This window comes from Panthera uncia, chromosome C2 (assembly GCF_023721935.1).
Source record: "Panthera uncia isolate 11264 chromosome C2, Puncia_PCG_1.0, whole genome shotgun sequence".
NCBI classification, from domain to species: Eukaryota; Metazoa; Chordata; class Mammalia; order Carnivora; family Felidae; genus Panthera; species Panthera uncia.
The window spans coordinates 25,447,071-25,468,628 of record NC_064810.1 but is presented as its reverse complement, the minus strand read 5'-3'; the positions used below and the strand labels follow the sequence as shown (position 1 = coordinate 25,468,628).

Sequence of the window (21,558 nt, the reverse complement as noted above, 5' to 3'; positions counted from 1 at the left end):
TTTTATGCATAGAAAAGAAGCACACATCATCATGCCTCAAACTACTTTTTATTTGCAACTACATGATTTCACGCAATTCTTCTAAACAATGACATAAAATAGATTTCCTTGTGTATAAATAACTTACATATTCTCCATAAATGCTCAAAGGTGCTAGAACAGATCGTCTGCTGCTACAGTGTTCTCATATCCAACAGAGTTGATGCACAATATATAAATACTCAAGTCCAATATTAAAAACTCAGGCACTTGACTAACTTTAATAAAGTTTCTCAAACTATATCAATATATCTAAAGTGCATATATATTTTTTTAAGAAAGATTATTATCAATAACTTTTCTATAAAAATAAGTTTGACGGTTTGGCCCATCTAACTTTACTACTATATGAATATGAACTTTTAATATGTGGTCAAGCTTATTCTACCTTCTCTCAACACTGACACCAACAGAATCAAAAGCAGCTAGTGAGGTGCTAACATGTGAGGATTAATCCAGTGATTCCGGTCACAATGCATTCCAGGAGGAGGTACCCATGTTACTGGAATTGGGCGATACGGTTTATTCTTTCTTCCCTGATTTGGATAACCAAATGGAATAGGAGGAGGGTAGTGATTCTGATGGCCATTCCCTCGGTACATTCCTGGCTTTTTTCTGGGCAAAGGGTGCCACATTGGAAGAGGTGGGAATATCAATTCTGAAATCTGCATGAAAGAGAAAGCAGTAAGTTAATTCAGAGGAAAAATCAGTCACATTATGTAATAAACTTAGGTGAACTTCCAGATTACTCACTAAAGAAAAACAAAACCACTCACCTATACCCTACCCTTAAGTGTAGGTCTAAATAACATTCCTATGGTCAGATCTAAATATGTTAGAAATTTCATATATTGTAGGTGATTGATTAGTTTTTTCTTTTTTAATTTTTTTTTTAATGTTTATTATTTTTGAGAGAGAGAGAGACAGAGAACAAGCAGGGAAGGGGTGGAGAGAGAGAGGGAGACACAGAATCAGAAGCAGGCTCCAGGCTCTGAGCTGTCAGCACAGAGCCCGATGCAGGGCTTGTACTCACTAACTGTGAGATCATGACCTGAGCTGAAGTTGGCCGCCCAACCGACTGAGCCACCCAGGTGCCCCTGATTAGTTTTCTTAATGAATGAAAATGAATAAAAAACACAGCACTCTAAAACAAGCAGGAAAGATCAAAACAGAATGAATGGAAGCCTGAAAGGACACATCATGTTTTAGACCAGTGGTTTCCACAGCTGGCTGTTTAATAAGTCACCTAAAAAAGCTTTTAAACACAAAATATATTTATGCCCTAGTCCTGGTCTAACTGAACAATAACAATCTTTTAGGAATAGAGGCCAGGTACTCTGACCGCACTTCAGGTGATTCTGACGCAGCCAGTTTGTGTTTTGGAACTACAGTCTTAGATTATCCCCTAAGTCAAATGGGACATCAAGTCCACATTACTCAAAAAGTTATCAGCAATTTTGTACACCCCTGCTAAGAATGCTGTACCTTGTGACTATGTGTTTCTGAGTTTTCTTTTTAAAATGTTTATTCTTTTTGAGGGAGAAGAGAAGAGAGAAAGAAAGTGAGAGGGAGAGAAAGAGAGCACACGGGGAAGAGAGAATCCCCAAAAGGCTCTGCACTGATCAGATGAGGGGCTTGAATCCACAAATCATGGGATCATGACTGAGCCGAAATCAGGAGTGGGATGCTTAACCAACTGAGCCACCCAGGTGCCCCTGAATTCTCTGATTTCTAATCTGTTCCTCTTAGTACAGGTATTTTAAAACTTATAGTCTGTATACAATTACATTCATGTGATAGAAAATACAAAAGGTATAAAAGCATATACATGGAAAGTCCCTCTTTATCTGATTACTGGCTACCCAATTACCCTTTAGAGGCAACTTACACTATTTTTTTTTTGTGTATACCCTTAGAATTAATCCATGCATATAATAGTTAGGCATACATCTATACACACATTTTAAAAGACATTCATATCAATACATAACGTCCTTTTTCATTATTTTACAGCTAGATGTAATGCAATGACTATGCCATAACTAAATTAACTGGTGTCCTACTGATAGAACATTTAGGCTGTTTTCAATGTTTTACTATTAAAAAACAATGCACAACAAATAAAATAATGCTTCAATGAAAAACCTTAGTACAGTTAATTCCTTTTTTAATAAAAATTTTTTAACGTTTTTATTTATTTTTGAGAGAGAGAGACAGAGTACTAACAGGGGAGGGGCAGAGAGAGGGAGACAGAGTCAGAAAAGCAGGCTCCAGGCTCTGAACTGTTAGCATAGAGCCCGACACAGGGCTTGAACTTGTGAACCGCAAAATCATGACCTGAGCCAAAGTTGGATGCTTAACTGACTGAGTCACACAGGCACCCCAGTACAGTTAATTCTTGATTATATATAATAATGGGGAAATAAGGCAGAATTTAGAGTTCAAATAATTGGCCTATAAAACAAACAGAAAAATACAATGTTTTCATTTCTTTTTACACTGGGGTGCTGGTAAGGTTTTAAAACTGTCAGAAAGACGACAAAATTCTGGAGCTTACATTACCCTTTCTAGTTAATCCTAATACACCACAGGCAACCACTGTTCTGATTTCCATCACCAGAGTTTTCCGTCTGTGAACTTTAATAAAAATCAGCCAGCATGTATTCTTTGTGTATGGCAAAATTCTTTTGCTCAACCAAATGTTTTTGGGGTCCTTCCATATTGTGTCTAGTATTATTAGTTCTTCCTGTTTTATTGTTGACCATTATTCTATTTTGTGAATACCTCACAATTTTTCTTCCATTCACTTGTTAATGGACATTTGGGTTGTTTTCCATTTTACTATTATGAAAAAAGCTGCTATAAACATTGTAATACATGGCTTTGTAAATATTTTCATTTCTCTAAATACTTAAGAGTATAATTGTTGGGTAATAGGGTAGATGCATATTTAACAAGTTCCAGAGGTTCCAAAGTTGTACCACATTATACTCTCACCAACAGTTTATGACTAGCTACTTCACATCTTTGCCAACAGTTGGTGGCGTTAGACTTTAATTTCAGCCATTCTGGAAGCAGTGTTTCATTGTGGTTTTAATTTGCATTTCCCAGATGATAAATAAGGTTAAGCACCTTTTCATGTGTTTACTGGACATTTATATAACTTCTTTTGTACAGTGTTTACTCTCATCTTCTGTCCATTATTTTTAATTGGGTCATTTGTCTCTTATTATTGATTTATAGGAATGATTTACAAAGTATATTCTGGAAACAAGTCCTTTGATGTATGTACTGAGAATATTTTGTCCCAGTCTATGCTTTGCCTATTAATTTTCTTAATGGCTTGTCTTGATGAGTAAAGATTTTTAATTTTGGTGAAGTCAAATTTATCAAGTTCTTTTCTTGTGTTTTTTATATCCCTTGGGAGAAATCTTTGCTTATCCCAAATAATAAAGATACCTTTTTGTATTTTCTTCTAAAAGTGTCAGAGTTAGTTAGCTTTTATGTTTGGGTCTATGATCTATCTCAAATTAATTTTTTTGTGTGTATCATGTCAGATAGTAGTTAGGTTCATTTCTTTCCGTAAATAGACTAACCAATTGGTTTAGTACATGTTCTTGAAGACTTTCCCCTATTGAACGGCTTTGATACTTTAGTAATAAAAAAAAAAGACTGAACATATGTAAGTCTATTTCTGGAGTCTCTATTTTGTTCCATTAATATATGTGTGTATCGGGGCGCCTGGGTGGCGCAGTCGGTTAAGCGTCCGACTTCAGCCAGGTCATGATCTCGCGGTCCGTGAGTTCGAGCCCCGCGTCAGGCTCTGGGCTGATGGCTCGGAGCCTGGAGCCTGTTTCCGATTCTGTGTCTCCCTCTCTCTCTGCCCCTCCCCCGTTCATGCTCTGTCTCTCTCTGTCCCAAAAATAAATAAAAAACGTTGAAAAAAAAATTAAAAAAAAATCTATATTTGTGTATCTTTAAATCTACACTTTTTTTTTTTTTTTTTAAAGTTTATTTATTTACCTTGAGAGACAGGGAAGGGAGAGAACCATAAGCAGTCTCACCGTCAGCACAGAACCTTATGCAGGGCTTGATCCCATGGACCAGATCATGACCTGAGCTGAAATCAAGCGTCGGATGCTTAACTGACTAAGCCACTCAGGCACCAATGGCTTTATATTAGTGTAAGGCCTCTAACTTTATTCTCCTTTTTATAAATTTTAGAATCAATTTTTCACTTTCTAGAAAAAGGCTTGTAGGGATTTTGATTGACACTGACCTTGAATCTATAGATCAATTTGGGGAGAAATGAAAGTATTTTCACTTCTTCACACACACAAATTTTTTTTTAACGTTTATTTGTTTTTGAGACAGAGACCCAGCATGAGCAGGGGAGGGGGCAGAGAGAGGAGATACAGAATCTGAGGCAGGCTCGAGGCTGAGCTGATAGCACAGAGCCTGACGTGGGCCTCGAACTCACAGACTGTGAGATCATGACCTAAGCCAAAGTTGGACGCTCAACCACCTAAAACCACCCAGGTACCCCATATAATCTTGACTTCTTAATTAGTAATTTCCTGGGGTATCTTTCAAAAAATGGACTTCTAAGAGAAAAAAGATCCTAACCTAGGAACTTTTTATCTTTACTTTGAAAACTCCCCTTTTAAAACCTTTCAGCAGTATCAGGTTCAAGATGAAAAAGTGAATAGGAAGAAAAGATTAAAGTGGGTCACTTGCACCAGCTTTCTACACAATAGATTATAACAGTCAAGCTTCTCTGTTATGAAAAATTGTCAAGGAAAAATATTTTATTTTAAAAGCACACAAAAGACACTTCAATTTCCATGCCTTTGTTTAATTTTACCCTAAAAGTTTCTTAACATGGGGAGAAATAAATACAATTTAATTTAAAAGGAAAATCTAAAAATTAAAGGTCAATTTACTTGTAAAAAATCTGCAGCAATCAGTTCAATTTAAGACTTACTTTCTTGCTTTGTTGAGTAACAATAAAATTCTGAATATGAAAATTGCCATGTGTGAATGAATTCCAGGCAATTTAACAGTAATTTGGAGAATATATCATACATACTCTTTTACACTGCTTTAAGTTGTTTTTTAAAAGTGCATGTTATCTTACAATATGCATATATAGATATATCCCTAAAAATATGATAATCATCAGACCTAATTTCCCTCACAAGCCTGGGAAGGATAATTCAACAACTGAAAAAACAAAACAAAACAAAACAAAACAAAACCCCAGAGAAATAAAAGACTAAGGTATACTGAAAGTATGTTCATTATATAAATGTATGGTGAATGTAAAGATTTAGTTTCTCATACTTAAAACACTAATTTCTTACTCATTAGGCTGAAATTCTCATTGTAGCCCAAATCCTACACTCCATATGTTGGATATGTTTCATCACGTCTAATTAATAAGGTGAAATTAATAAAAATAGGTACATTTTTAAATAAACTCAGGGGTGCCTGGGTGGCTCAGTTGTTAAGTGTCCGATTTTGGCTCAGGTTATGGTCTCATGGTTAATGAATTTGAGCCCTTCATCGGGCTCTCTGCTGTCACCACAGAGCCTGCTTCGGATCCTTTGTCCCCACTCTCTCTCTGTCCCTCCCCAGCTCATTCTGTCTCTCAAAATAGATTAAAAAACTTAAAAAAACAACCCTCAAAATAGGAAAAAAGTACAAATAAGGCTCAACTGAATAGATTTCCTAACATTTTTTGACTTATCTTTTCTGTTGAAGACTATTATTGTATTAAAAGTGTGTGTGTATATATATATGTATACATATATGTGTGTATATTAAGAGTATATTAAGTAGATTAAATAGCAGTTAGGTTCATTTTTTTCCATATAGACCATCCAGTTGTTTTAGTACCAGTTCTTGAAGACTTTCCCTACTGAACTGCTTATATATATTTATATATATGTAATATATATATTTCATTCATTCATTCAGAGAGGGAGTGCCTGTGAGCAGGAGAGGGACAGAGAGAATCCTAAGCAGGCTCCATGCCCAGTGCAGAGCCTGATATGGGGCCATGACCTCAGCCAAAATCAATAGTTGGACCTACTGAGCCACCCAGGCACTCCAAGAATTTTTAAAAGTATGTTAAACGTTCTTTGGTGTGTGGGGTATAAATAATAAATAAGTGGACAAATTTGTAAGTGTGTGCCTGGTAGCTATGTAACTCTTCCACTGTTGTAAGTAAAGGAGATATTGTTTTGACTTGAGTGAAAAATTAACTCCTGTATTATTCAGTGAAGTTTCTCTTTAATCGTGGGGAGAATAAAGTTAAACCCAATGGTATTAATCAGAAGTGCTGAAGGCTACAAAAAATGAATACCTATTTTTTAATACAATAAGGATTTTTAAAATATCAGGAATGTTTTATCACCACAGTTTTTTTCTATTCTTTGCCACATTTTTTTAAATGTTTGTTTATTTTTGAGAGAGTGAGCGAGAGTGCAAGCAAGAGCAGGGGAGGGGCAAAGAGAGAGAGAAAGACAGAGAACCTGAAGCAGACTCTGAGCTGTCAGTGTAGAGCCCGATGTGGGGCTCAAACTCACAGACTACGAATTCATGACCTGAGCTGAAACAGAGAGTCAGAAACTTAATCAACTGAACCACCCAGGGGCCTCTCTTTGACACACCTTTTAAAATATACTTATTCTAGGAGCTCCTGGGTGGCTCAGCTAGTTGAGTGTTCAACTCTCGATTTTGGCTCAGGTCATGATTTCAAAGTTGTGAGATCCAGCCCTGAGTTGGGCTCTGCACTGGATGAGGAGCTGGCTTAAGATTCTCAGTCTCTCCTTCTGCCCCTCTCCCCCGTTCGCTTGCTCTCTCAAGTCAAAAATTAAGTATATATATATTAAATTTAAAAAATCAAATTAAAATTTAAAAATACATAAATGTTTATGAATATATTGTTAAAATTAAAAATATATATTCATCCTAAAAAATAAATAAATAGAATGTTTTTATCCTACTTATTGAGTAGTAGTAAAGCAGACCCTTGATAAAGTGACTCAGGATGTCTACTTACATCTCAGAGGAGCAGCTTCCTTTAGTGCACAAAAGCAAGAACCGGGATTCAAAATCTCAAATCAGAAACCCCAAACATGAGCAGGACTACCTGGAATGACATGGCAAGCCCTGCTCATGACCTTTAATAGAGAGCTGATTCATGGTTACCTGGTACACAGGACTTGGGGTTGTAGTCACCGAATTGGGTTTCACTTCTACTTCCTTACTTGTTTCTTCATCTGAAGAAGAGGATCCTGAATGATAATCAGAGGTAACTTTATCAAGGGCCCTAGTAACTTTCTTGGAGATTTCATCCTTGTTCTCATCCTCGTTTTCAAAGCTGGCAACAATGAATGCATTGTTTTTCTCTCCATACCTAAAAATTAAAAAAACAAATTCACACACCTTGAAGCACTATCAACAAAAGCAAGAAATTGTCCATAAAAACAATTAAACAGGCTTGGACATGCCATCGGTCCAAAGCAAAGAAGGAACACTCCCAGAACTTAACCCTACGTAACCCACCTACAGGCCAACAGGTCGGCCATGATTTTCTACTTCTGGCCTACTTACGTGCAAATAATAAGTGATTCTATTCTCTTCAATTTTCTTTCCCACTGCCTCCTAACAAAAATAGTTGTTTAAAATATCTATGAGAAATTCACTGTTTTGATGACATTTTTGTATGTACCATTAACCTGGCTTATATAGTAAGATTTTCTAATGTATTTTTAGCTGACTACTATAATATAGATACTAGTGATTCAAGTCACAAATCAACTGGACATTTCCTTTGAGATTTACTTTACCATTATTAAATTAAAAGAGGGTCTGAGTTGCCTATATCCACACTGACAAAAATGAGAACTGAGACAACTGGAAAACAAACACTACTGTTGAGGAAAACAAAGGGGTTTTGCTTGAATTATATTGCTTACCAGGAAAACTTCTCATCTTAATTTTTTGAAAAAAGTAAAATGAGCCTTTTAATTCTGCCAAAATATTTTTAAAGCCTTGAGCTAAGAAAAATAATTGGCATATGTAACTTTGGCTGTTGATTACTAAAAAAAAGGCGGGAGGGGGGCGCATGGGCAGTTCAGTCAGTTAAAGCATCCAACTTTGGCTCAGGTCATGATCTCACAGTTTGTGGGTTTGAGCCCTGCATGGGGTTCTGTACTGGTAGCTCGGAGCCTGGAGCCTGCTTTGGATTCTGTGTCTCTCTCTGTGCCTCCCCTGCTTGTGCTCTGTCTTGTTCTGTGTCTCTCAAAAATAAATAAATGTTAAAAAAAAAAATAGAAAAAAGAAAAGGAAAATAAATTCTGCAATGAGGGAAAATAACATAAAGAATAGTAAAACCAGTAGTTTTTATGTGGAGCATAGGAGAAACCCACAAATTTATTTACACAGACTATACAGCATATACACTATGAAACTATTTCTAGTAAGTGTTAAGGACAAAGGAAATGGGATTGTTAAGCAGTTCTTATACAACATATGATTAAAGTTAGAAAGACAAAGTGATTTTAAGCTTAAAAAAACAAAAACAACCTTGACAGAAAAACAGGGTTTATTTTAACTATGTAAATTAATTTCATTTTGAGATAACCCTTATCTCAAATTATTTCTGAATCAGGATATGTACAATAAGTAAAAGGCCAAACTGCAATAAAGCCTTTGAAAGTTTTACAGAAATCATGCAGTCTCACAGGTGAGTTCTATTTTTTTAGATAGCTGTGCTGTCTTCCATTCTCACACAGGCTGAAAGGGGGCCATAAATGCTACCTAATATGGGACATAACTTCCTTTTCTATTCTTTTCCAGTTTACTTCATAAAAAGAGTTGCTAGATGGTGGAAAAAGCACTGAACATGTTTCTGGTTCTGGCTCTTCCACTAACTAGCTCTGTAACAAGGGGCAAGTCATTTAACATGTCTAGGCCTTGGTTTTCTGTCTGTTAGGCAAGAAAGCTGAGAGCTGACTGGGTACTGGTTGGTTTTCAGCTAGTGATTCTCTGGTAGAAGATGCCTGAGAAGCTGGGCAAATTTTTCACAACACAGAATTCCTGTACTATAATTTCAAGTTTAAAACTATAATATAGTTTTAGCAATGGAAATTTACTTCTCCGTCCTGCCCATATATTAAAGACTTAACACATTTCAATACAAAGCTTAATTCATGTTAATAATGTCAGCAATATTAACAAGGGGCTTAGGCCAACCTTCAGTTTTTGCCCATTAATGGAGTCAAAATCCAAGTAAAACAGAAAGGCAGGCAATTTGAGAAAAATCCCTGCCTCTGTAGAAACTGAAACCTAAATCAAGGGCAGACATCTAATGAAGGATCAGCTAGTTCAATTAGGTTCTGCATCTCTCCCTCTGTAGTATTTTGGGTATGAGGGTTCTCATATTAAGTGAAGCTGTTGATTATTTTAACATTAGAGTGTGCAGTTAATGCCTTACAATTAGTAACGGACAACTTTTAAACTTTCCATTTTTCAACCACATGCTGCTAAATATTAAGTCCATTTAGTTAATTTGAAACATTAATAGTGTCTAATGCTCTAGATCAGGAAAAGGATAATAGAAATTCTAAAAAAAAAAAAAAAAAAGGTATAGAATGTTGAGTGGATAATAAAGCTGCCACCCATTCGCAGGCATTCTCTTTGTAGGAAGGATCCATTATCTATTTTGTATCTCCTCACATAGTTCATTAAACAATAACCTTTTAACTACATCAACACTCCTTGCACACTTCCAATATTTTATACTGATGGAATAACTCAGTCATACTATGAAAAATGTTCTTTTTGAGTGCATTTCAATTTTTTCATAACTTTAGTCTCTAGTGTACCAATGAGTTATTATTAATGACTCAGATATTTGTTCTATTATATAACTGCTAGATCAGCTTTAATTTTCAGAATGTTTATCTCTATAGTTTTGGTCCCAAAGTACTAATCAATATTGCAATCTCCTCTATTAACTTAGAGCAATCACCTCTACTCAATCACTAGCACATCTTTCTTTTTGGAGTTCTGTTATCACATAATGAAGATGATTTCTTTTTGTTGTTGTTGTTATTTATTTATTTTGACAGAAATAGAGAGGGGCAGAGAGAGAAAATCCCAAGCAGGTTCTGTGCTGCTAGCGCAGAGCACATCATGGGGCTTGAACCCACAAAACTGTGAGATCATGACCTGAGCCGAAACCAAGAGTTGGACGCTTAACCTACCAAGCCACCCAGGTGCCCTTGAGGGTAACTTCTATTAGCTGTGAAAAAATATCACATCACAGTCAATTGTTGGCAAAATTTTACTTATATGTAAAATTATTATAAAGCTACTGAATGCAAACATTTTCTTATATTAATAACATGAAGGAACAATAATTTTTCATTATCTGGCATTATTAAGCAATGAAGTATCCACCTAAGTAGAATAGCTATTTAGAGTTTTCATCTTCAGGTGCCAAGATTTAGTTAAGTCATTTCAAATAAATATGTCCAAAATGTTTATACAATTATCCAACCTTTTTTTAAAATTTTTAAAAATATTTATTTGAGGGGCAGGGAGAGCACAAGCAGGGGAGGGGCAGGGAGAGGGAGACACAGAATCTGAAGCAAGCTCCAAGCTTTGAGCTGTGAATACAGAGCCTAATGCGGGGCTCGAACTCATAAACCTCAAGATCATGACCGAAGCTGAGGTCAGATGCTTAACTGACTGAGCCAGCCAGGAGTCCCTACAATTATCCAAATTCTTAAACACATCTTTGGACATAGAAACATTTCCCTAATGACTCAGGATCATTATATTAAATAATACTCATTATTTGATTGGGTGATAATACATTTGTGCCAACTCTTTAGCTTTTTTGCTCCTGTCTCCACATTAAGACTACATGGTATTTTTTTTTTTTGGTAGTTTTATAACTACATGAAAAAGCCCCTTTCCAACACTGCTTATAATTTTTATGGCTGAAAACCTATGTAACCAACTAAAAGAACTGTGTGTTAAATAAGAGTCAGGATCTAAGTGCAGGCCTAATAAAAAAGTAAGCAATTCAATATAGTCACTTTGTGCTATTTCTTGTATACTAAGGTCCTCAGCAGGGGTTCAGTGGCCAAAGTCTATAAAGTCTCACCTTGGCTTAAGGAGTCCTTAATTAGTCCCAGAATCTAAAAATGTTTGACCTTCTTGGACCACAACTTGAGATGTCTTGCTCTCCTTTTTTCTGAGAAGAAGTGTTGAAGAATCTAGTACCTAAGTTTCCCACAGAATAAGCTGATAACAGCAGCTTTTACCAAATAACTCCATTGTGGTCCAGAATAATTTGGTGGAAGAATTACCATGTATTTTTGGCATGACATGTCATCATCTTTACTTTTATTGTTGAAGATCAGATCAAATTCCATAGTCTACCTTTGGAATATATTATGGTTGCATCAAAAAGTATCTCTACTATAGTCAACAGGTGAAGTGCACTTAAAACCAAAGAGAAACACCTTAAAGGAACAGCTGTAGGAAATCACTCACAGGGATTCCAAGAATTTACTCATCCTATTTTCTTCCTGCATGGAAATGTCCTTCCCACTTTGTCACCTAGTCAACTGCATCCTTCTCCACCCAGCTCACATATCACTCAGCAGAGTACTGCCCAGCAGAGGCAGTAACGTTCTCTTTGTGCCACCAACTCCTGCATTTTATACATATATCTATTATAGTATAAATCACCCTGTTGTAATCTGCTTGTTCTTTCTTCTCCCTTATTACACTTTGAACAACCTGATAGCAGAATGCTACTTTCATTTTTTTAAAACCCCAAAACTAAGAATGCCTGGTCCACAATAAATGCTTTTAGAATGAATGGAATTCAATTAAATATCATACCTAACACTCACCTATGTATAATTCTGCTCATTAGAAGAGTAGAAATAATCTCCGTTATAAAAACAAAACCATGAAAATATTACTTGGTCACTTAAAAACCAAAAAGAGAGAGGGAGGCAAGAGTAGAAACAAACAGAACCCCCCCGCCCCAGTTATTATTATTACTTTTTAAATGTTTATTTATTTATTTGGAGAGAGAGGGAGGGGAGGGCAGAGAGAGAGAGAGAGAGTGAGTTAGAGAGAATCCCAAGCAGACACCGTGCTGCCAGCACACAGCCGGATGCAGGGTTCGAACTCATGAACCGTGAGATCATGACCTGAGCCAAAACCAAGCTTAACCAACTGAGCCACCCAGGCACCCCAACCAAAAGTTATTATCCAGTACTACTTGGAATTATTTTCTTATCTGAAGACAGGAAAGACATGCACACCACCAATGAAAGAAAATAATTGACCTATAGGAGTCTAGCTATCTAAATTCTGCTTTTTGGTGTATAATAAACTTCTTGGTAGAACCATAAAAACCCTGCCCAATCAGTTTTTAAGTTTCTTAAATTTTTTTTTTTTTATTCTTTACCTACTTTTTTGAGAGAGAGACAGCGTGAGCAGGGGAGGTGCAGAGAGAGGGAGATACAGAATCCGAAACAGGCTCCAGGCTCTGAGCTGTCAGTACAGAGCCCAACACGGGGACTGAACTCACAGACTGCAAGATCATGACCTGAGCAAAAGTCGGATGCCTAACCAACTGAGCCACCCAGGTGCCCCAAGTTTTTAGCTGTAAGTAAGTTTAAGCTGTAAGTTTCTTTAGCTGTAAAACAGGAATGTAACCAGCCCTTCACCTTCAGATTACTTTACAAAATTAACAACTGAGAAAGCAAAAACCTGGCCATAAAGATACACAGGCAGGCAATACCTGAGAGAATTTCATAAAATCAGTTCTAGCATGGTAATCCTCTCAGCTGGCACACTCAAGAACTTACCGACAGCACACCTCACATGGATCCACCCACAGAGTGAGTTCCTTTGGCAAGCCTAGATCACTGTACAAGATGCAGCTGTTCTCACAGGCTTTCAGGACATCAGGATCAACTCTCTGAAACTTATTGACACGAATGCATCTACAACAAAGTAGAATAATGTTAATAGCTTTAATTGAATCTTAATCATAAACTTCATTATATTACTAGTATTTGCCAATGTGAATTTAAAACAAACAAACCCTGGCGGAGAATGCTGGAGCATATGTATCCTAAGTAGATAATAAATGCGAACTAAAGGCAAAGAGGAAGCATCAACAAGACTACTCAGCCTGGTGGAAAGAGGAGGGCTTCTGTGCGAGCCCAGAGAAATCTGAAGAACTGGCTCTACCTCATCTTAGCCAGAAACTACTCAATCTCACAGGTCCATGAAATGAGCAAGGAGTATTAGTTGCATGAAATTACTTAGAGCTCTAAAGGTAGTATTAATAGGCCAAGTTACTATATAACAAAATCTCCACAACTAACAAAAGACCTTAACCAATGTTTAAAATATTTTCAAATTCTTGTGATTTGATCATTTCCTTGCATATACATCCCAGATAATAAGTGTTAAGAAACACCTATCATTGTTCTAAAATACAGAATCAGTCTAAGACACAGAACTATTCATATCACATAGTTAAGATTAAAATACAATCCAAAGTATTATTGGCTTATCTCATTTATTTGTTACCAAAGGGTTTTCATAAAAAAAAAAAATTGTCAAAATAACTGAAAAAAAATTTTTTTTTGAAAAAAAATTTTAAACCAATATAGCCTCTGTTCCATTTTTTAAACCTAAGAACTACCACCTCTACCTAATGGAATGCTCAAAGATGGCTCCCAGGATGAACGCAAAAATACATACTAATTTAAGCATTTTGATTATGTAACAGAAATGGTGGGTACAATAAAAGTATTTACTGCCTACAACTAAGAAATCAATCATGAGAACCCAGGTTTTAGTACCAGTCCCAGCACTTATTTATTGGGTGAATTCCGATTAAGTCATTTCACTTCTTCCTCAGATCCAAAGTTCTAAAATATGGAACATACAAGTTTGCTGAAAAATAGTAATTATACCATTAAATAAAACAGTATGAATAGAAAAACATGCTATTTAAAGTTTTAAAAATTATTTTATTAGTTGATTTCAATTTTCATTTAGAACAGTGAAAAAATTCTCATTAACAGTGAATACAGATTTCTAAATAATTCTTTCTCAAAGTTTACTATAAAATGGACAGTTTACTAGATGCTTCGCATGTATTAATTCTTCTAATTTTCATATTATTCTGTAAGTTAGATACCACTTCCCCACTGTAAGAAAAAAAGGTGGCAGAGTCTGAGTATTTTGCCCAACATCACAACTAGAAAGTGGTGAATTCAAGGGTCAAATCTGGACAAGACTCTAAAATCTCTTTTATTAAATACCCTATTCTGTCTGTACTAATCTTAACATCACCATTAACAAGTAAGCAATTCAGAGTGAAAAAATTATTTTATGCAGGTAAGATGCTATTTGTTCCTTTATTTAAGATGGTCCTATGTTTACAAATTGTAGTGCTGTGTAAGTTGATTCAAAAGCCTCATGTGCCCTAGGATCAAAAGCAGTTATAGGTAAGATAGATGTTAGATGTATGTGTTTTTGTTATCTACAGTAAGGATGATGTAGACTCTAAGCTTAAAAAATATATATGTAAATAAAGATGCTTAGAGACTCTGCTTCAACAAAATTTGCATACCTTACATATTTTTGTGCTGTTTTTTTAAACTCTTTATACTGTGACTACTCATCCATTAGCCAGTCTTCAAAAACAAGATTTTAAAAGTTGCATAAAAATAGTCTATCATTTACTTAATGTTGACAGTTATTTCCAATTTTTTGCAATTATAAAGAAACATCCATATTCATACATATTTATCTGCATTTCTGATTATACTTCTGGAAGAGATTTTTAGGAGACTTACTGTTCAAAGAGTAGGAGTATTTTTACAGATCTTGATAATATTGCCAAATTGCCCTATAAACGCCTCTTATTTGTATATACTGTGGAGAAACTATTTTAATTTATAAACACTTTAGAAGAAAATGAACACTTACAACCTACTCTATGGATTCAAGACTCTTACTGGTTAATCCTATATTCTATTCATTTTTATAATAGTAACAACCCACCATTAAGTCTAATAGTTTTCTACTTCAAAGACAGCTTCAAAATGACTCAATAATGATACTTCTGATCATATGCCAATTTAATCCTGTTTAGCTAATTTTTTTTCCTCAAGTTTTTAGAATTAATGGAAATGAAACTGTACACTGTCTGACCTTTAAGCATTTACTTGACAGTGTCTCCTTTTTCAGTAATAGTAAAAGTTGTCTTGGCACTTCCAAAAGTCTTTGTCCAATGTCAATTACATCAGTGTAAAAGCCTCAACAGCTCTAACTTAAAAAAGCTGTTCACTCTATCAGATATGAAGATGTGCAGAAAAAATTAAGAGAATCAAGCGAGAAGATAAAAAATATATTGAGTCTGCTTTATATAGAACATCCACATTTCTACTTTAATTCGCCACATTTTCCAATTTACTAGGAAATAAAATGAAGAGGAAAATACATCAATAAATTTGATTCTTTTCTTTTCAATAGAATACATGCTCACCTGTGGCTTCTAGGAAATGAGAACTAAACAAATCATATTTTCACTTCCCTTGTAGATTCCCTGAATAGTCTTGCACTTGCTACAGCTCAGCAAATGAAATGAAGTCCTTTTTACATCAAAGCACAGAAGTGCTGATGGGGGCAGCAATATGCATAAATAAAAGAATTTCTGTAGTCACACTGTTTTATTTTTTTGTGGCCACCTCCACAAATGGGGCACGGTTTGACAGCTGAGTTCATTTAGTAGAATCTAGGTTCTCAATACAGTGGTCCAGGGAATTAGCATGCCAGGACATGTTTGCAGGAGCCTGCTCTTTAAGCTAAAAATGTAACTTTTTTTTTTAAGGTTTACTTATTTCTGAGAGAGAAAGTTCTAGCAGGGGAGGGGCAGAGAGAGAAGGAGACACAAAATCTGAAGCAGGCTCCAGGCTCTGAGCTGTCAGCACAGAGTCTGAAGTGGGGCTTGAACTCATGAACTGTGAGATCATGAACTGAGCCGAAGTCAGATGCTTAACCAACTGAGCCACCTAGGCGCCCCTAAAAATGTAACTTATAAACCAGAGTACAACAGATAGCTGCAAGTGAGAGTTATTTTCCCTCTCAGAGACAAGGCAGTGGTTAAACTGTGGTATGCAGAAGCCCTAAAGAATTTAGGGTCAGTGAGACCTGACTTTAAAACGCAGAGCTAATATTTACCAGTTGTAGATCATAACAAATTATCTTCATCAATAAAAGTTATAGTGGTTTCTACCGTAAAGAATTATGCATAGTATAAATGCAATTATTCTTGTGTCAAAATGCATTAGGTGTCTAATACTCAGTTCTCTTTTGCCATAAAACTTTTATTTTTTCCAAAAATGTGTAACACGTAATTCACTTGTAGAAACAAAGAAACTCATTTCTCTCAACTCTTACCGTGTCCATTTATGGATAGGTTTTAGGGATCTTCTAGAATTGTGAAAACCCTCAAGTACCTGACATAAAGAAATCCACTCAAGCAGAAACCAAACTACAATCACAAGACTAACTCCCATAAGCCAACAGTACTGGCCTCCCAAGTCCAGACAGTGGGACACCAACAACAAATACTTGTATTTTAAAATGTGTAAGGAAAAAAATGCCAAAGTCACCCCAGAGTTCTGTATTTTGCAGATAAACTGTGAAAGAAATGGACTGGATACCCCCTCAGTCCTCTGGCCTTGCACTCATTTCAGGTGCTATCAGCCTCTCCACTTAGTCCAATGCAACTGTCCAATTTAATCCTTTACCTGTAGGCCTGTCCTTTTGATGGTTTTTCTGGATACCAGTGATTTTTATATTTTTCTTGAAGTATAAGAGTCAATTTCTCAGCAAACCTCTCAACTGCCTCTTTTTTCAACTTATCATGTTTTCGAACTAGCCTTGTGAAAAAGAAGACAACAGCAGCAATTTCGTTCTTCATCTTTCCCTGCAAAGATAAAACAGTTTTTCTCAAAAAACGGAACATAAAAACTGGAAGATAAAGCTCTGCAAAATACCCCTCCTCCACAGCTTCCCTTCTTTTATCTTCTGTTTCATTGGCTCAGATCTGGAAGAGGGAAAATAACCACTAATTTATACCATAAAGACCTTATAATAATACTATCTAAAAACCGTATCACTTAGCTTTGTGAAGTTCAATAAAGAGAGCACACCAAATTGCTCCTGTTGGCTAAAATAAATCAGAGATAGTATATACTTTTTACTAAATTTGTCAACATTTAGCTACAATAACTTAAGTTTAAAATTTTGTGAAATAATTTGAACTTTAAAACACAAGTCCACTTTGAAAGCCAGCACTGTATAGCTACTATAGAAAACAGTGGCAATTCCTAAAAACATTAGACAGAATTATCATAAGACCAATCAATTCTACACTCATAGCTATATATACCCAAAAGAAATGAAAACCTACTTCTACACAAAAACGTGTACACAAGTGTCAGTATTAGCATTATTCCTAACAGCCAAAAAGTGAAAGCACTCAAATGTTCAACTGATGGACATTTGTCAACTGATGGACAAATAAATGTGGTATATACATGCAACGGAATGTTATTCAGCAACAAAAAGAAGAATGGCATGATATACTGGTACATGCTACAACACAGGTGAAGCTCAAACACACTGTGTTAAGGGAAAGAAGGCAGTTACAAGAGACCAAACATTGTATGACTTCATTTATAGGAGTTTTCCAGAATATGCAAATCTACATAGACAAAAAGTAGGTTGGTGGTCTAGGGGCAGGAGTGATAGAGGAAAGGAGGAGAGATGTCAGTGAGTATAGGGTTTCCTTGTAGGGTGAAGAAAATGTCCTAAATTGATTGTGGTGATGGCTGCACAACTTTGTGAATATACTAAAACTAATGAACTGTAGATTTTAAATGTGTATGTTGTATGCTAGGTGAATCCTATTTGAACAAAGCTGTTACACATAAAGAAAAAATTCAGCAGTGAGTTTCTATTATAAGCATTCTTTCAGGAACAGAAATATATTTGCCTAAAAGATATGACCAAAAATAGTGGCTCTATCAAAACATATTTAAGAGAGCAGAAATTCAGGGTCATCTACAGAAAAATCAAACTAAAAGAAATAATCAGAGATGTAGCTGCATTCTGGAACTGCCTCAAGAATGGCAGATCTGATTTATCATTGATTAATCCATAAAGGCAAAAACCTTGTCCTGGGATTGTTTCGATGTATATTCTGGCTTTACACGATGAGCTCATTCATTTGGCTGCTGGAAGTAACTTGGAGTTATTCACATGCTGCATTTACCAAGCAGTATCACCCTTTCCAGAGCCAATTATTAAAGACATACAGCGTCTGCTATATTTAGTATAAAAACCAACTAGCCAACTGATAGTTTTTGTGTTCTCACACGTTTGTTTTCTCACACCTCTTAAAATCCCTCTTCATAATGAGATTCCTTTACTCCTTGTGCAAATTCAAACAAGGGATCTCACTGTGAAAGAAATTCTAGTTATCTGAGAAGTGTGCTGGCAGCCATACCCACTCTGATCCTGGATGGGAAGACACCCAAACCTTTCTCCTGGAACCACAGAATGCCAGCTACCAGACAACAGGTACTAGGTTGCATATAAGAGCTTGCAGGTACACACAATCTCTGCCTTCTGCAACTGCTGTGAGGCGTACTCCTAAAAAAATGTTGAGCCATTTCCACTTCATAAGGCTGTATTTATATTCCACCGCGTTATGATGGAAAAGATAGCCCACTGCAATTTAATATACGGTTTGAGATGAAAGTTGCTTGTTGATGGAACTACGTTAGCTTCCATCTCACCAAAGAAAACAAGGAACCACACTAAAGTACTGAATCCTTAACTAGATCATTCTTCTCATTCATTAAATTTGTCTATTATGTTCTACATATCTGAGTTCAGGGTTTTGTTCTCATTTTTGTTTTGTTCTGTTTCCTATCAAAAATAAAAAAAAAAAAAAAAAAGGAAGGAAAGAACCACTTAGTGGTTGCTATTGGTTGTAACACAGGATGAGTCATATGGAATTACTTTTTTTTTTTCGGTTTGAAGGAATGATGCCTGGAATAGCAGAAAAATTAACCCACTCCCACCAGTTAGAATTCTGGGAGTACCAAAAGGTAAACGAGGTAGTTATAAAGTCAGAGAAGGAGAAACTGGAAGCAAGCAGGTCCAGTAAGACCAAAGGCGTCTTAAGTAGCCGCAATTCCTCCACCCACACCGCGAGCGAAAAGCTCCCATTTTAAATATCGCACGGTGACGTCATCCTGGGACGTAGTCACCGCGGCGGCGGCTCAAGTTCTACTTTGTTCCACAGGCTCCTCCGCTCACAGCTTCGTGCACAAAATCCAAAGGAAAACCAAGCTCAGCCTTCCAGGAGTTTATAACTTTGCACTTTTCCTTGTGTTGTAACGAAAGGCTAATCGCAACCGTTTCTAGAAACAAATATTCCTGATAGACATTCCCAAGGTTGAGGAAGCGGGGATCCCGGCCGTAGGGGTGAGGAGCCCTTGACCAGCCTCCGCGGCGTTACAAAGCGGGCTCCGGGCGAGGAGGAGAGACAGGATTTCCCACGGGGCCGGGACTCGGACTTTTTAAGCCATCAAAAACCTGCTGCTAAGCACTCACGCTTGGGTTTTAAGAGTGCTAGGTGAGTAGGCATCAAACATCTCCACCCACTCTGGAAAGAACGGCCTGCGAGCGCGTCCAACTTCTGCAATCGCGGTTTTCCCCGAGTTAAGCGGGGGAAGGGCCCTGGAGCCCCATTCCCCTCCTCCCCCGCAAACAGCCTCGCGGGGTGCGTCTTCCCGTTCGCCCGGCGGTCCGCGGCCGCCGGCCAGGTTCCAGCCTCCGGGGGGCCCTGGGTTCCAGGACGGCGCTCCCCTCAGGCGCGACCCCCCGGACAGCAAGCCGGGTCCCCGGCTTGGGAAAAGGGTGGAAGGGTGGTGGGAAGGAGCAAGGCTGTCGCCCACCCCGAGCGGAGGGTAACGCGCGGTGGAAACGTGGCAGGAGCCTCGAGGCGGCGTCTCCTCCGTCCCCAACCCGCCGAGGGTCGTGCGGAAACCCTCTCGGGCCGCCCCCCTCGGTCCACAGTCCTTCCTTCTTGCCGAGCAGGGCCGATGCAATCCGGTTCGATCCCACACTCCTCCCCCTTCCCTGGCGCGCCGCCCGCCGCGAGCCTTCGACGTGGCCTCTGGTCGCCGGGACCACCCTCCTCCCGGCGCCCTCGGCTCCACCATGTCCGCCTCCCCCGTCCCGGTCTCCTTACCGCTGCCGCCCTGGGGCCGCAGATTTGGCGACCCCGACCGTCTCCGGGCGGGGAACCGAGGGCGCCGCCTCAGCGGGCCGGCGCTCGGCGGTAGCGAGCGCAGCTAGCCTAGTCCGGAGCGTGTGGCTCCCGCGTCGTCGGGCGGCCGAGCGCGCGCTGAGAGGGCGGGCGGACAGGAGAGCGCGCGCGCGCGAGCGAGCGCAGCCTTGAGGCGACGCGCGGGGGGCTCGCGGCCCGGAAGAGAGGAGGGGCGATGACCCGGGAAAGGGTTGGCGCCGCGCGGGACCGGCTCGCGCGCCTTAGGGGGCGGGGGCGGAGGAGCCGGGGGGTGGGGGGGAAGGGGGGGCGGGGCTTCGCCTAGAGCCCGACCCTGAGACCCAAGCCGCGCGACGCGCTGACAGACCCTCTGGTCCGACGGCGAGGCCCACAGCACCTCATGCTTCCATCCTGCGTTGAGTTCACGGTGAGGGCCGAACCGACCCCCGCCCGCCCTGCCTGTTGCGTCGCCATCGGGGGTCGCGCCTGAGCCAACGCTTCCCCCTCTTGTGTTTCCTTGCCAACCTGCCCCCTAACAATCTGGGGCCATGAGTTCTAGACCCAGCAGCTCTGCTTCAGCTCTTCTTGAGAGGTGGGGTGGCGACCCGTATCAGATGGAAGGAAGACTTTGCATTTGTGGACTGATCCTCGTCTTTGGGGTAATTTCAGGCACGTCAACTGTGCAGCCGCTCTGTGATATTTTAGGTTATTTGTTTAGAACCCCTAGTTGGGCCCTTCCCTGGCCAGGACAGTGGTTCCTTCAGAACAGGAACTACCTCCCGTAGGCCGGTGTACCTGCCTGGCACTGAGTACAGTGTCTTGCACAAGGAACGGGCTCCAGGGATGTCAGCCAAATGAATGAAACCTTGGGAGCCCGAGCTTTCTATTTCTGAGACACTTCTACTCAAGGGCTTCCCAAACACAGAGCTTAATCTCAGCAAATACAAATGTGGAAAAGGTACATTTTAACGTTCTGAAGAAAAGGAGGAGCATCTCTCCGATCTTTTACATTGAATTGGCACCATGTTATTAGGTTTGCGAAAGTACTTTAATACATCAGACTAGAAAAATACAAGGTGCTTCTT

The 21,558-nt window shown here is 38.5% G+C and overlaps 1 protein-coding gene across 3 annotated transcripts; it reads right to left on the bottom strand.

The window, feature by feature from the left end:
• Positions 1–32: 32 nt before the first annotated feature.
• BTG3 (BTG anti-proliferation factor 3) lies at positions 33–20,925 on the bottom strand. Of its 3 annotated transcripts, none has more exons than XM_049629335.1 (5): positions 20,871–20,925; positions 16,920–17,098; positions 12,951–13,088; positions 7,255–7,462; positions 33–704 (listed from the first exon to the last, which is right to left on the bottom strand). In XM_049629335.1, exons 2-5 carry the CDS (start codon positions 17,090–17,092, stop codon positions 465–467), a joined length of 759 nt encoding a protein of 252 aa, XP_049485292.1. In that variant the 5' UTR covers positions 17,093–17,098; positions 20,871–20,925; the 3' UTR covers positions 33–464. The 3 variants fall into 3 exon arrangements, with proteins under 3 accessions (XP_049485292.1, XP_049485291.1, XP_049485290.1); XM_049629334.1 differs by lacking the exon at positions 20,871–20,925 and adding an exon at positions 20,438–20,523; XM_049629333.1 differs by lacking the exon at positions 20,871–20,925 and having other exon boundaries at positions 16,920–18,179.
• Positions 20,926–21,558: the final 633 nt, after the last annotated feature.

Coding starts and splice junctions, on each gene's coding strand:
- BTG3 (XM_049629333.1), bottom strand. CDS start 17,137: ATGTTCCGTTTTTTGAGAAAAACTGTTTTATCTTTGCAGGGAAAGATG. Junction 7,463..12,950: donor CCATGTGAGGTGTGCTGTCG/GTAAGTTCTTGA, acceptor TTTAATTTTTAG/GTATGGAGAGAAAAACAATG. Junction 705..7,254: donor CCCCAAGTCCTGTGTACCAG/GTAACCATGAAT, acceptor TCTTTCATGCAG/ATTTCAGAATTGATATTCCC.